Raw genomic sequence first — 16,297 nt, 5'->3', positions numbered from 1 at the left:
ATAAATGGAGGCCCACATAATTCAAGGAAACCTGAATTTGAAGATTCCTCTATCTGGTTTTGTGTGACCTATTCTCTGAGCCTCCCTTTCCTTATCTACTAGATGAAAGGCATTTGATAAAGACAGCTTCTAGGAAACTTTTCAGCTGTTGCATTCTTGCTGAGAAAATAAATCTGATTTTTATTTATGTTTTCATATTGTGTGTTGCACATGGTAAGTTTTCCTTTTCTCTGTTTTCTGATTTCATTGCCAAACTGAGCTCAGATGCATATGGGATATTTAACAAATCTTTTGAAATAGTCATAAGGGGAGATGAGAAATGGGTGAGCCAATAAAAATGTCCCTGGGCTTCTTAAACACCTCAGAGCTGGAGCGATCAAGCCAAGTTCTGACACATGGTTCCATTGCAATATTAGCCAGCAGAACACACAAATTCCAGTATTACTGTAGACATTGGTCAGCCCTTGCGTTTGGAGTGTTCAAGAAGCACAGCCTGTAGAGAAATCAGACATGAATGGCCCCCATCTCTTAGGAGAAGTCTCCTGAAGTGACCCATAGGCCACTAAAGGTCTCCCAGAGAATGATCTGTCAAATAAATAGTGGGCCAACCAGACACCTGATTATCACCAGCATTTCTGAAGTAAAGGTTGACAGTGTTATCTAGGGTTTGGAAAAAGCTTAATCTTAACAAAAGGCCTCTGCCTTTTCTGACCATCCAGTGGAGGGGGAAGCAACAAATAATGATTCTAGCATTTTCCTTTGTGTCAAAGTCAGAAAGCAGGGATGATGAGTCAGAAAAAAGTTGGCCATGGAGTTGATTTGCCTCCTGCCTCTGGCACCCATAGAGACTTAGGTTTGTCATATAAATACTCTGAGCCTCACTTCACTATTCTGAAAAATGGAGATGGTGACTATGGTTCTCTCCAGGATTATTGGAAACATTCAAGGTGACATATGTAAAGAGACTTCCACCTCAGAAGTTCCAAAAGAATGGAGTTACTCACATTTTAGGGACTAAAAGTATGTTTCAGTATCTACTTATTTGTTTTTCTCAGACTGGGCCTGAGACTTGGACGTCACAGGTTTTGAAATTTTCCTTCTCTAAGTGCCTTTGTTGCACAGAACGTGATCCTCCTGTCCCCTGCATTTACTGATCTCGTGGAATCTCAGAGGAGGAAAGAAAACGTAAATCATAGAATCCAAAGGTCACAAACTCAACTGTCTTAAACAGCCAAACAGTGGTGTAGGTGACAAGGACCAGGTACAAATAACAGGGAGCAGGGGAGGCTGTTGAGAACTGGAAAGAACCCATCTTACAAGACAGTAAAATTCTAACTTTTTACAACATACTGTAGGGCAGACAAAGTGAGACTCTGAGCTGGCTTCAGCCCATGAACTACCAATTTACAGTCCCTAATTCTGAATATCTTCCTTATTTGCAGATAAGGAGAATCTAGGAGTAGAAACAGGACATGAATAAGACCAGTAGCCAGCTAATTATTTTTGTCTTGTTTAGTTTGACTTTAATCAAAGCCCAAAACTGTCTTCTAACTTATCTGAACTCTTAGTTGGACTGGGAATGATAATCTTAAAATGATGATTGCAAAGAGTTTTATTTCATGCTATAATGTCTATACACAGAACCATTTGAAGACTGATGTTTTAAATAACATCTAAGCAAGAAGCTAAAAAGTTGGCCTGGCTAGTAAATGTGATCTTTAAGTTTGTAGAGAAGCAATGCATTTTTAATGACCTCTTGGGAGTGTTCTGAATTTTTTTAAATAGCTTTAGTAAAAACAAAAATATGTGCTATTTATTTGTAATAAAATGTTATATGTCATACTGAGGAATCGTTTCTTCCAGCATTTCATAATTTCTGCCATCACTGCCTGGAATACTAAAGGAAGAATATTTAATGAAAGAAAAATTAGATCCAGAATCAGCCGATGTCAGCCCCAGTTAAAGCCTTGCCAACTCAGGACTGACTAGTGGTGTAACCTCGGACAAATATCCATGCTTCCTGTAGCCTGAGTTTCCTTGTTTATTAAATAGGCATAGAAATAATTGTCCTGCCTGTACCACAAGATTGTCAATAATCAAATAATATTAAATTGCTGGATAGAGTCAATATGTGTAATACAAACAGAAGGGATTCATATGAGTCTGCTGCTTTTCTATCACAACCTTTCCCCTTGAAGGTGGCCAACAATTCCTCCTCTGTTATTTCCTTCATCCACTAGGAAAACTGAAATTCAAGTAGCCTCTGTCAAATGGAGTTAGTGTGGAGATGCAACAGGGTAGAAGGTTGTCACTCTGCTGTCCTCATCCCCCTTCGCCCTGTCCCCATCCACTTTCTCACCTCACAGTCACAATCTGGCCTCCATCCAAAATGACACCATTCATTTGGGCAATAAAGATGGCGGCCACCGCTTCATAAAGGGCTGTACCATCCATGTTAATGGTTGCTCCAACTGGGAGGACAAATCTGGTCACGCGCTTATCGATCCCTAGATTTTCTTCTAGGCAACGGAAGGTAACAGGCAAAGTTCCAGCACTGGGGGACAGAAAGAAACAGAGAGAAAGAGGGTTATGTCTGCTTTGGAGAATTAGGACAAAGAACAAATGGAATGACACTGCAAATTTTTTGTTCTTTTGTTCTCATCAGGCAATGTGACATGCAGAAAAGCAGTATCTGGAGCCAAATTAAAAACCAGTGAGTTAGAGGCTCAACTTCAATCTTATTAAGATGCTAATAGGCAGAAAGATATTTTTGTAGGTTTTGGTTTTGAGGTCTACTCAGAGCTTCAAGTTCTCTTTTTCTTTTGGTCACTATTTCCATCTTGGATTAAATACTGAAGCACATCTGATTGCCCACACGAATTGGGCTGCAAAAAAAAAAAAAAAGCTGAGAAAGAATCAGCTGTCAATAGTAAAATGGACTGAGGAATTTTTGAATGACCCATAATTTCATGCTAGAAAGACTGTTTCCAACAAAATGACTACATGAATTGCATCCAGCCCCTGGGAATTGCCCTGAGCTTGGCCTGCTAATTTAGAGAATGCAGGACAAAAATGTCAAGTTACTCTTCAGCATGAACCCAAACTTCAAGCTGGGGGAACCTCACATAGAGTCCAACTCCCTGATATATGGCCATCAGCCAACTCTAAATCTCTACAATGACTTGGGGCAGTAAGGCATGTGATCTGTAGCTAATCAAAGACAATATGGAGTGACTTCACTCACACTCCTCCCAGGCGTGGGTTGGAGATTAAACCATATGACCCAGTGTCAAAGCCTAGAATCCTGGCATCTCCATATAGCTTCTAAAATAGAGACTTCTTAGAACAAAGGCTGCTGAAGGCCAGAATATGATGTCCTTGTGGAGAGGTGCATAGGCGGTTGGGCAGATTTGCTTCAAAGTTTAAGTAATATGGAAAGCAATGTAGAACACTCAAATGGCATGAGAGCACTTCGTGGCTCATTCTCTTTTGAATTGTTTCCTATTCAAATCTTAGCACAGTGCATTGGAAAACCCTGAATGCAGAGAGCATTTGGAAATGTCTACTCTCTTGCACTTAGAGCCTCAGTCATAATCACTACTTTCTACAAGTCAGAATTGGGGCTCCAAATAGGCTAGAGACAGATAACAAAAATCCAGGTTTCTCAGAGTGAGAGAAGACCAACATCTAAGTGAAGTGCAGATCCCAGATACTGTTCAGGACCAGGGAACCCAGAAGCTCTAAAATTAGAGACATCCAAATCTGCACTTTTTTTTTTTTTTTTTTTGGTACTAGAGATTGAATCTAGGGCTGTTTAACCACCAAGTCACATTCCTAGCCCTTTTTCTTTCTTTCTTTCTTTTTTAATTTTTTAATTTTGAGACAGGGTCTTGCTAAATTGATTAAGGCCTTGCTTAGTTACTGAGGCTGGCCTTGAACTTACGATCATCCTGCCTCAGCCTCCCAAACCGCTGGGATTACAGGTCTGATATGCATCTTAAACAGACTTACAAGCTAATAATAATAACCTTAGGGGGCTCAGAATCATCTTGCCAGAACATCCTTTGTGATTATAAGTCAGAGGTCTATATAATGCCTCATCATAAGAAAAAGAAATGTATATCTGGGGGTTATCCCATTACTAAAACATTATAAGCCCAGTAGAAACATTGTTTTGCTGTTTTTTTGCATGCATAAGATGCCATTGTACCTGGCTTGCTGCCCAGATGTTTTAATGAGAAATTAGTGTCTCTTTATCTCTCTCACCCTTTACCCCCATCATTTCCTGGGACTGTTTCAAAGGGTTGCCAGGACACCATAGCTGGTCTAAAAGGGCTGCTCAGTCATGGCTGGCAGCTGGATCCTCTATCACATGGCCCTAAGCAAACTTCTGGATCACTGGAATATATTAATTTTTATTATTGCATAATATTTATTATTCATTTTCCCAAAATGTCATCAAAGGGTCTTTAGACAATTAAAAAAAATGGAAAAAATATTGGTAAGGCATGAAAATATTCTCTATTTCTCCATTGGACAGACTTTATATTTGTGTCTTGAAAATCCACAAAGACCCAATCAATCCAAACCAGGACTTGAGAATGTCAATGCTTTCCTGTGTTGACAGGCTGGCATTCTGGCACTGCTTTTTGGCTCCTGCCTCAAAGGCCATAGGACTGTCTTCAAATGTTGCTAATAATAATGTCAGATTCTGGAGAGTCTTCCTGCTTTCCAGATGAGTTTTAATGGCATACACTGAAGTCCCAGGGATGCACAGAGGTCTGATCTGGGCCACACCCCTCCATCTGTCTTCCTTGTCACCAGACTCTGTACCCATCCAGAAGAGCAAATCAACCACTTTCAATATCCTCATTCAGAATAAGGTCCAAAGAAGCAGAAAGTGTATTTAACAGACTGTCCCTGAGATTTTTTTTTTTAATCTCCCTTGTGTCCATTATGACAAAGAAATTCTCAATTAATTTTTGGTATATGATTCCTGCCACATTGCCTTTTTCAAAAAGGAAACTCGACATCCAGGCAAAAATTATGTTTTTAGGGGAAGATTAAAACCATATGTTTTGTTCAAATGAAATGCAGGGGTAAAGGGAGAAATAATTCTAATATTTGTAGTCTTGGTCCAAGCATTTATCTTTGATTTAAATACGAGGATATGCCTTGACTCATCCTAAAAAGCACTGGAATAATGGTCTGCTCATTCAAAAGAAAAAAATATGTATATTTTTGAAACCATTTAAAGATAAAAATCATAAGGGTACTAGAAGAAAACAAAGTAATATTTTGAAAATGTGAATAGAAACATATGCTTGAGCAAAACTGAAATTCCTTATAGTAAGGGAAATGTTTACAGTTTTGACAAGGGACAAATTTAAAACTTTTGGTGGCAAAAGAGCACTGTGAATTTTTTTGGCCAAGTCAAGTGGGAGGGGCATCATTGCAACATGTGGCACAGGACACACAAAAAAAGCTTGAAAACAGAGCAGAAGAGGATTTAAAAAACAAAACAAAACAAAACAAAAAACGAGCTGGTTCACATACAATTCAAAAGGTGGGGAGAGTAGTGCAGGGTGGGCAGGGAGGGGAGAAGGATCAATAAGCACAGGAAAAGATGTTTCCCCTTGTTAGTACTCCAAGATATACAGATTCAATGAGATAGCTTTTCACCAATGAGAATGGAATGTGTTAAAGTGACTGACACTTATTCAGAATATCTGGCCTTCCTGGCATGTAGGAAGGGAAGGGCTCACTCTAGTTAGTGCAAACATAAAATAGTGTACTTTTCTGAATTGCAATTGGGTGATATGTTTCAAAACTGTCAATATGTACACCATTTGACTCAGGAGTTCCACTTCTAGACGTATGTCCTCCACAGATCATCAGACAAACTTGCAGAGATATACTTATAAGGATTCTTGTCACAGCCCCCTTTAATAGACAGGCTTTAAATGTATATTACTGGGGGTGGAAAGGGATGGAGTTTGTACCATAGTACATACAGTACTTTACAAAATAGTAGTAAAAAAAATCTATGAATGAACATCATTTTTTATTATATGTTGATCAGTGAAAAATAGCAGTTTCTAAATCAATACATATACATAGTAAGCCTGGACAGATATATGTAACTATAAAGATTAACTAAAAAGTTATTAGCAATCATCACTTGGGGATAAAATAACTGACTTGTCATGTTCATTATGTTATTCAAAATTTTATTTACTATCTGAACTTTATCACTATGAGCAAATACCACACTCATAATTAGTAAACAAAAATAAAATCAATCGAGTAAGGTTGTTTTTAGTTTTGAAAAAAAAAAAGATTTACTTTTCCTCTAAAGGGAGAGGGTCATTATAGATAGAGATACTTAGTCACAGATAATTTATAGAACCAAGTTTAAAAAAAGCAAATTTTAAAGTGTTTCCCTTCATCTTAGGAAATAGGATGCTGAATCTGGGTCCCCAGGATGGTATGTATATATTTTAGCTTTTTATGAAAGCCTATGTTCTGTTAATGCCAAATTCTCATTGATTTGCAAGACGGAAATATAATTTGGCTTCCCAGGTGGTTACCACTTTGGGCCTGGTAGGTCATTTCAGGAAAAACTGACGGCCTGCTCAGTAGCCTTAGGTCAGCTTGGCCACACCTGTGTCACAGAGGGGCCACCTCACCAGCGGTGTGTGGGCTTAGCAACCAGGATCTGGCTTCAAGCTGTGGGATTCAGAGTTTGCTGGCCCTCACTGCCATCTGTTTCATGATCTCAGACTTGATTTTGTGACCTATGGACACAGAGGCAAAAACAACTATAGAATCCTGAAGTAATAAAAGTCTTTTAGCCTTTGAAATTCTGAATAACCAGGCATTTCTTATGTATTCATATTTCTTTATTTTTTTATTATGTGTTGCTTTTGCTAATTGGGCTCCAAGATTATATTTTAAAAAATTATTTTCCTTGCATATATTTGCGATGCTCCTTGGCTCCCTAGGCACTGGCATGAGGTCATGGAGGATCTGACTCTATGTCAAGGTCAAGTCAAGTCAATTTGATTTTGAGAAAAAAAAAATTAAGCTGGGGCGGAATGGCCCATTAAAGGTTCATATTGAGGGCAAAGGCTTGGCTTTGAGGCTTGGCTCATTTTGTTGGAAAAATCTCACTTAATATACCATTCACCCTGTAAAAGCCCTCCTCTTTTTGAAAAATTGTTTCCCCAAATCTCAAGAGTGAAACTTTTTTATATCATTTTTACAAATCATAGGTGGGATGTTAATTGAACAACATCCTGTAACACCCTTCTGGAAAAGACATAAAACCAAACTGAATCAATGATTTATGTAGCAAGTTAGGCATGCAAATCGATAGTGTGCATTCATTTAAAAATATAATATCATGTTTCCAATTCAGTTGCACAGCAACAAAAATGTTCATCAGAAGGCTTGGAGGTTCCTAGAAAAAGGCCAAAAATTTGAAGTGTTCACCTTTCCTAAAGGATTTTAATAATTTGTGAAAAGTGTTCTCATTGAACTTTGCAACCGGAGGATTTTGAGAAACGGGAAGTGGCCAATGGGGCAAAGGACGAAATAGAAAGAAAGGTGATTTCTCATATTCTCTACCTGGAAGCAGTGCCCAGGGCAGTGATCCAAGCTTGAAAAATGCCAGCAAAAAAGGAGAACGGGTTTTTCCTGGTCACCAGAAAGTAAATCAAAGGGAGAAAGATGCCCCCGTGGATGATGAGGCCCACGATCACGGTGACCATGTACATCCCCAGTTGCCTAGCAACCACTTCTAAGTCCTTGATGGCAATGATCTTCCCACAGATTAGGCAGGCGATACCCAGGGGAGAGTACCTGAAAAACACACAGGAAAGAAAGAGCATTGAAGAGATCATTAGGGGATTCAGAACTCAAATCTGGGCCCTCCTATGTGCTTCACCCTCAGGGAAACCGTTCATTTTCCGCACAAAAAGAGTTCTGCTCAGAAAAGGGGTCATGAGATTCAATGGATGTTGTTTTTCCTCTGGATTAATGGCTTTAACTGAAGTCTGGTTTATGCACCTAGTGACGCCTGCTCTGACGAAGAGTCCAAAGGCACACTGTGCTGCTGAGGTGTGTTTGGGGAATAAGAGGGACTCGCCTTATCACCTTTCACCTCAACCGTCTTTCTTGAGCCGCCAAGTGAAAAAGTGAGAGGTGAGGGTTCTATCTCTGGGAAACTGACTTGTTGGATTTTTGTGCCCTGCAGCTCCTTCTTAGACATTGGGGATAACTTTTAGAGCTTTTCAGAAATTTATAAACTGGGGTTTGTAAATTTGCATTGCTTTGTTTGTAAGGCAGGGAATAAATATATATATATATATTCAAACAGAGAGAGAGAGAGAGAGAAACACTACCAAAATAAGAAAACCACCTGAAACCAAAGTGTGCATTTAGAGAAGTGTGGTTTTACTACTTCTAAGCCTGAAACTACTTCTTCCTTAACAATAAAGCTGACCACTGTTCGTTGTGTTTTCAAGCATCCTGGTGAGAAAGGGACACTTAGCCTCCTTTATTTATTTATTTGTTTGTTTGTTTATCTATTTTTACTGGGGATTGACCAGGGAACTCAACCACTGAGCCACAGCCTTATCCCCATTTTATATTTTATTTAGAGACAGGGTCTCACTGAGTTGCTTAGGGCTTCACTTTTGCTGAGGCTGGCTTTGAACTCTCTGTCCTCCTGCCTTAGCCTCTCTAGCTGCTGGGACTACAGGCATGCACCACCGCACCCGGCTTAGAGCCTCATTTAATTCTCACCACAACACTAAAATCTAGACATTGTTATTCTCATATGGCAAGTGAAGAAACTGTAGTTTGGGGAAGTTCAATAAGCAGCCTAAGAGCCACAAGACCAGGAAGTAAAAGAACAACTCAGGTCTGTGGATCTCCACGACCCAGGGGTTTTCCTCTCTCAAGCCAAGTGACTTCCCTTTAGTGAGGAATCCCAGTTATTGGAAGATAAGCAGACAACCCACCGCATCCCCATCTGCCCTATAAGCTTATCGTCTATCCCTAGCTTATCGTTGTTTTATGGAGAGCTTGGGAACTGATTTGGTTCCCACCCTTGGGAAAGCCAACCATTTTCTCTCTCATCTTGAGCTTATTCTCTGTGTGTTGGCAACATCCTGTTTTTCCTTCTTCTTCTCTTTTATCCCATGTGGTGTTGCTGGGACATGAATTTGTTCGGCCTGTGATAGTTTCTGGCTGAAATGAACATATTTGTAGGAAGGTTGATATGTTATTTAAAATGATAAACATATTTGTGAGAAAGACCATGTGGTGGATGGAGCCCCCATATAAGGCTCCCCGCAGGGGCAGGGAGTCTGGAAAGAAAGCACTTGCCTCAAGGAACTTGTGTTTTTCAGTTGCACCTGGACCAAGTCCTTCCCTGGGTTACAGAAGAGCAGGTGCGAGTCACACAGGCAACAGCAGAAGACACAAGGCTGGTCCAGCCACCTGTCAGCTATGTGACCTTGCACTCATGGGCCACCTGCGTCACCACTATATGACCTTGATTCCCATTTTACAGACACGGCTGTCCAGGTGTACGGAGACTGACTCCAACCTCACCTGGTGCTGTGAGTTTGAAACTTTTGAACACACATACGAACGCATGGCTGAAACTCAATCTCCTCCTCCGTGCCTGCCAGGACCGTTAGTTCTCTGACTCCTGACACAGGAATCCCTCAGAGGCTCTGGGGTCACACGTATACCCAGTGTCCCCTCATCGTCAATGCTTAATGAGTCAACTCGGAATTAACGAGGCTTCCTAAGACATCTCGCAGGCCACCCAATGGCAGATGCTTTTCTGAGCAAAATATTATCTCAAGAGGAAGTTTATCCTGGGTGAGCCAGGATAGTAACTGACAGTAGTGAGATAGAACAGGAGCATAGCCCCTCTCTTTCCTGAAGACCATCCAGCCTGGCCCTTATGATCCTTTCCCTGGGGCACAGGCTGGCCATGATTGAGGCCTACTTTCCTAAACATTAGCAAGGCTGAAACCTCTGTCATGACATTGATCCGTTGTCTTTCCCGCTGTCTTACATTCTCCTGCTGTAACCATGGTCACAAAAACTCATAAATCAGCAGGGTAGTCTCATTGTAAATAACTAAGCAGAAACGCACCTTCTTATAAAGCCAGAATGTTTATCTTCATAAACCAAGAGATCAATTCTTTCCCAAGCACCAATCACCCTTTAACAATGTCCAGAAAAAAAACACAGACATGAGCTGTTTGGGGTACCGTTCCATTCCCCCTCCCTCTCCCAATCTGGGTCAAGCAGTTTGTAGAATGGAGAGAAAATGTTTTCAAGGCTCTTTGCCAAGGAAGACCAGCTATTGGAGTGCCCTGGAGAGCTCATTTGAGCCAGAGCCAAATGGACTAGAGAGAGGCAGGAGTTTACCTCTGGAGTCCTCTGCTCAAGGGGAAAGCAGGAGCTCCCAGTGTAAATGGAGAGTGTTAGTCAAGGGACAGAAGGTGAAGTGTTCTGGTCAATAAACATGGAATGCAGGAGCCCTTGTTTACCAAACACCTTGTGTCCAGGACTCGTATGAGCATTGATTAGGACAAGAAAAGAGCCTTTGTTCTGGGTTAAGGTTAGGGGCTGTTACTTCCCTGCAACTGTTTTTTAAACAAATACCAAGTCTTCACTCAGAAGCTGAGATTCTGAGTTCCTGGCTTCCAGATCAACGAATCATCTCATTGAAAATGACATTCCATGGAAAAGATAGGGTCTACGCCCAGGGTCTAAAGTCAGTCACCACTCAAAGTTTCTGAGACGAAGCCAAGAAAGTCACAAACCAACAAAGTCAAGAGGCTACATGACCAACTGAGAGTTCTGTAGAAAAGTAAAAAGTGATGTCCAGTCATTCTTGGGCCTGTTTCTAAGTTAGAAGGACATGAGCCCTGAGCTGCAGGTGTGAATTCACTCCCATGCCACCCTCAGCTGGTGATATTCTCAGTTCTGTTCATTGTGTCAAGGCCACTAATCATCAAGAGCTGGCCTGAGTCTTGTTCTTACTGCTATGACATCCATTCCAGCCTCTACCCACTAAGAACCTCAGTTCTCCCAATTCCCCACTTGCCCAGAAAGATACCCCTTCCCGTGGTCTCCACTCCACAAACTCATCCCCAGCACTCAACCTACCAGTGTCTGCACTCATGGGCCACCTGCGTCACCACTGCCCGGCTGTCTTAACAGTGTGTGTTCCCAAAACTCACCACCTAAAGCTGGCCTGATGTGTTTGGAAACCACTGTTTCAAGGAACAGACATCTCATCGGCCAATGAGGAACTGCAAATAGAACTTGGTTAGCCTTTGGAGACCATTTACCTTAGCTCCAATTTACTCAAGACCTTTGACGTCCAACCCACTAAAATGATAAATTTGGGACTTTCAAGCTTGGGACAGATGGTAGGATAGTCTCTGGGAATGGAGGTAAGCCAAGGGACTTTCTCAGTCCTGCTCTAAACTCCCTCTGGTTCTGTCCCATAGTTTCCAGTAGCAACCCCCATGTGACAGTTTGGGATGGATCTCAAGAGAATTCAGAATTAAAAGAGACCATCAATAAAGAGGTAACCCCACATCCCAAGAGTTGATTCAAAGTGCTGTCTGGACTCAGGCTCAGAAAAGCTCCAAACCTCAATTTTTTCCCAGGTAAGGATAGTTATTTCAGTTACCCAAGAGGAATTTTTGTTGAGAGTCACCACATGTAGATTAGAATTTTTATCTGGAAAGAGTAAAATTCAGTTCATATAGACTCCAGGGTTGTTGCCCACCTCCCCACCCCTCCAAAAAAAAGGGTGGGGGGAACCCCATGGATTTAGTTTCACAAGTAAATAAACCCCAGTCCATCAGCTGGCCTGCAGGGTCTTCCTGTTCTGCCTACTATCTATCTGCCTGTCCACCTCCCTTGCCTTCTATCCCTGTCTCACCAACTGACCACACTCTGGCCACTGCAGACCTTTGTCCTGATTTTCAAAACCCTCCCACTCTTCAGGTCTTCATGGCATTGCCTTCCCCTCAGGAGAGCCCTGCCTGGCCCCTCACCCTCACCCCCATATCACTCTATCCCACATCCCTGCTTTATTGTCTTGGTAGAACTTATTACTATTTGAATTATGTGCTTCCGTTTGTTCTCTCTTCTCTCCTTTCCCTAGAACGTAAGCTTCATGAGGGCAGAGAATTTCCTCTGTCTTATTCGCCATGATAGACAGAAGAGATATGTACTGAATGAGAGAATAGACGGGCTGACTAAACTTAGTGGGGCTCCTCCACCTTCTAGGTCCACCCCTGTACTTCCTGAAAGAGCCCTTCTGAGTCACTTAGCAGGAATCCCATCCTCACTTCTCATCACTGTGCATATCTGATCAGGTTCCTCATCCTCCATCTCCCAGCTGATGTCTTCACCCTGACCTGTCTGTAGCCAGAATCCCATTAAGTCAGTTTAGCCACAATCTCTCACTCCTGATGACCACTTAGAAATTTTCCCTCCACTGACCTCCAGCCTGCTCCTTGGCTCCCAATTCCCCACTTGCCCAGCTGTACTAGAGGTGGAGCCTATTCTCTCTCCCCCACAGCATCATCCATTGCCACGGTCCCCAGACCTCAAGATGGTCCTGAATAATGCCTTCCTCATTTTCTTAACAAGTATCACTAAGAAGTTTCGTTTTAACAGTGTGGACGGTTGGTGGAAGGCAGTGGTTAAGTGGGAGAAAGAATTAGAAGGGTGCATAGAGATTTTACTTACTCCTTTTTGTTTTCAGAGTAGAAGATTATGAGAGTTTTACCTTCTACTTAAGTTTTTCAGATTTTCCAAAAAAGAAAAAAAGAGGATATGAAAAAAATCACACCAAAATGAAGGGTGTTTCAGGCTTTGTAGAGAATTCCTGAACACAGAAATATGCAAGATACGGCTCAAATTGATGATAATGACGCTGATCTCAAAATTACCATTTTGATACTAATTTGTGCAAAGCACTCAGATAGTTCCTGACACACAGGAAATGTTCCAGGACTGTTTCACAGTCTCATCTAATTCTCGTAGCAACCCAATGACACGAATTCTACAATCATCTCATTTTACAGTGAAGATACTGGGGTTTAGAATGTGTCTAACCTGCCTAAGTTCACACAGCCTGTAACAGGAGGATCTCAGATTCAATCTGATCTGAAGACAGAAAGAAATTGAGTTAGGAAGCTCATATAGCTCCAAAGAACTTGGGAAAGTCAACCTTGGTGCTTAGTTTTCTCACCTGGAAAATGGGCTAAAAGAAGTATCTATTTATGTATCTATTAAGTATCTAGTTACTATTGTGAGGAATGAGTGAGTTAAGGCATGTAAAATAAATAGAACTATATCAAGCATATAGCAGGAATTTGGTAAATCTTAACTGTGATTTAACAATAATAACTATAATTTCCTCAATAATAGATGGGTTAATACATATACAGTAATCACAATAATAATGAACAAATAGCAAGAATTTAACAACTGTTAAAAGTTAATAATTACTATTATTAGTTTTTCAATGCTATATTTTGCTACTATTTCAAACTTTTACTATTACATAGAGAAGAATACAAAAGAACTCTGATGATTTTAACTTGAGGGGTCAGTTAAAGGGTAGTTGGCTGTTTTCCCAGAGCCTTCTCACAACTACATCATTATCAAATGATGATGCTGCTCATGAGGTGGCTAAAGAATGAATAGAATGTGTAGAATTGGCACCTCGTATGTAGAACACCCTCCTGACTACCTAGATGAGGCAACCAGACAGCTGTCAGGAATCATGCCTCACAATGGCCCTTCATCTCCCAGAGAAGGAGGTTAAATCTGTAAGAGTTTTGGTTTCAATGAATGGGAAACTTCTTAATCCACACCACCCTTCACCCATGAGGAGAAGGGAGACTATGCTCTATCCCCCTGACTCATCAGATTGCCTAGAAGATTCTATTTTCTGCAAGGGTTCAGTAGAAATGATGTTGGTATAGATGAACACAATTTTTATACATTATCCACATGGTTGGCATCATATTCAGAAATATAAACTGTGTCTTTAGAACAAGGATGTACCTTGTGCTGTGAATTCTAGGGAACAAGAGCAGATTCTAATATGTAGGCGAGAGGCCTATTCTGCTTTATGTAGTATTGCTCAGTAAACACTCAGCAGAGTTGGGAAACCAGTGGGTGGGACCAGATTTCTAAGAGCACGTCCGGTTTTAGCACAACCTCTGCAACCTCACTGTTGCCCACATGGCTGACAACTGCCTCTTTCCTCTTCTGTACGAATCACGAGTGACCCGGGTGGAAGACATTACTTTTGGAGTTTAGAATATTGGATCAGAATCTCCACAATCCTTGGATCAGGCCTTGTCTCTGGTATCTTGGGTTGGTCTTACATCTCTGATACGGTTCATCTGTAGTATTACTGGTTGGTTTTTCAGTCTTGTTCCTTTTTCTTCCAGTGTAGGGATCAGCAGACTTTTTAATGTGAAGAGCCAGGCAGTATATACTTTAGTTTTGGGGAAATCTACAGTCACAGTGGCAACTATTAAACTCTGCTGTTATAATAAGCAAGCAGCCACAGGAAATGTGTAAAAACAAATGGGCATGGCTGTGTTCCAATAAAACTTTGTTTATGGACACTGAATGTGAATTCCACATAATTTTCATGTGTCATGGAACACCATTCTTTTGATTTTCTTTGCTTTTTAAGCATTGCAATCAGCTGAACATTTGTGCCCCTCTCCATTCATGTGTTGAAATTGTAGCTGCCAATGTGATGATATTAGGCGGTGGGGGTTGTTTGGATGTGATTAGATTATAATAGTGAAGCTCTACTAAGTGGGGTTAGTGCCTGCTACATTTTGAATGTTTGTGTTTCCCCCCAAAATTCATACATTGAAACTTAATTTCTCATGCAGAGTGTTGGCAAGTGGGCCATTCAGGAGGAGAGTCCTCAAGAAGGGGGTTAGTGTCCTTATCAAAAAGGCTTGAGGAGGCCTGCTTGCCCCTTCTACATATAGAAGGAATCGTCTATGAGGAAAAGGCTCTCACCAGACACCAAGGCTGTTAATGCCTTAATTTTGGGCTTCCTAATCTATAGAACTATGAGCAGTCGATTTCTATTCTTCATAATTTACCCAGTCTAAGGCATTTTTTATAGCAGCTGGAATGAACTGAAAGAATGTCCTTATAAAGGATATAAGAGGGTTTCTAACTCTCTTTTCACCAAGTGAAGATCCGGTGAGAAGTTGGTCATCTACAACCTAGAAGAGGGCCCTCACCAGAACCCAACCATGCTGGCACCCAGATCTCAGACTGCCAGCCTCCAGAACTCTGCACAACAAATCTTTGTCATGGATGAGCTACTCAGTACTTTGTTACAGCAGCCTGAACTAAGACAGACACTTAAAACAGTTAAACCTATCCTCAGCTTATAAGACCTACAAAATAAGTGATATATCAGATTTGACTCCACGGTCACTATATGTTGGCCCCTGTTCTAGGGGAAGCTCAAGAAAATATTTCCATCTTTTCTCAAGGTCTTTCTAGAAAGCCACTTGACAGTGCATACCCACTCTTTCCTGCAGGGAGGGTCCAGTATCCTCTGGGGACCCCTAGGCCTTGGCATTCCCCACTACGATAAAGAACACACAACTTACCACATGATCATGATCACTAACTTCATTACAATCTCATTCAAAATGTTGAAGAACTCCACCATCAGCTTGGCTTGCTCACCCATCTTCCCCATGGCAATGCCGAAGGCAATGAAAAATCCTATCAGACCTGTTGGGGGAATCACATTACACATAAGGGCAAATTATAAACCATGTGCTTCTTTTCCCTCTGTCTTTACCATTCCCAATGTAGGGGAGGGAGCCATTTACCCTGGGAATCAAGAGACAAAACCATCATATTTCACACTGAAAGTATTTTCTCCCTGGATAATCACAACTTTCCTTAACACTTTCCACATCAGCAGGTTAAACTCCAAGTAGTTTAAGTGTCAGTTCCTTGAAGAAAATTAATTCATTTTCATTTCTAGCTAAAAAAAAAAAAGTGCTCTCTTCTTTCCCTCCTCACTTGTGAAATCCTGTGAAACCACGTGTAAGCAGATTCCATTATTACATAGATTAATGAAGAAAGACTTGTTGGGACTTGGAGATTATCATGCAAACTTTGCAGCCAATATTGGAACAGCAGAGACCAATTAGTTAATAAAGTCTTTGCTAGGGTT

General features: G+C 41.1%; 1 protein-coding gene across 1 annotated transcript in view; it reads right to left on the bottom strand.

Moving 5' to 3' along the window:
* The window catches only part of Slc1a2 (solute carrier family 1 member 2), a 48,193-nt gene that overhangs the window by 18,525 nt on the left and 13,371 nt on the right, over positions 1–16,297 (bottom strand). Inside the window, exons 5-7 of the mRNA XM_027936537.2 lie at positions 15,720–15,846; positions 7,630–7,863; positions 2,360–2,554 (exon numbers count right to left, since the gene is read on the bottom strand). Of these exons, the coding sequence (XP_027792338.2) occupies positions 2,360–2,554; positions 7,630–7,863; positions 15,720–15,846 (556 nt within the window). The remainder of the gene's footprint in view (positions 1–2,359; positions 2,555–7,629; positions 7,864–15,719; positions 15,847–16,297) is intronic.

Source organism: Marmota flaviventris, chromosome 9 (genome assembly GCF_047511675.1).
Source record: "Marmota flaviventris isolate mMarFla1 chromosome 9, mMarFla1.hap1, whole genome shotgun sequence".
Classification (NCBI taxonomy): Eukaryota; Metazoa; Chordata; class Mammalia; order Rodentia; family Sciuridae; genus Marmota; species Marmota flaviventris.
Note: the sequence above shows the minus strand (reverse complement) of the source record. Positions and strands in the feature narration are given on the sequence as shown.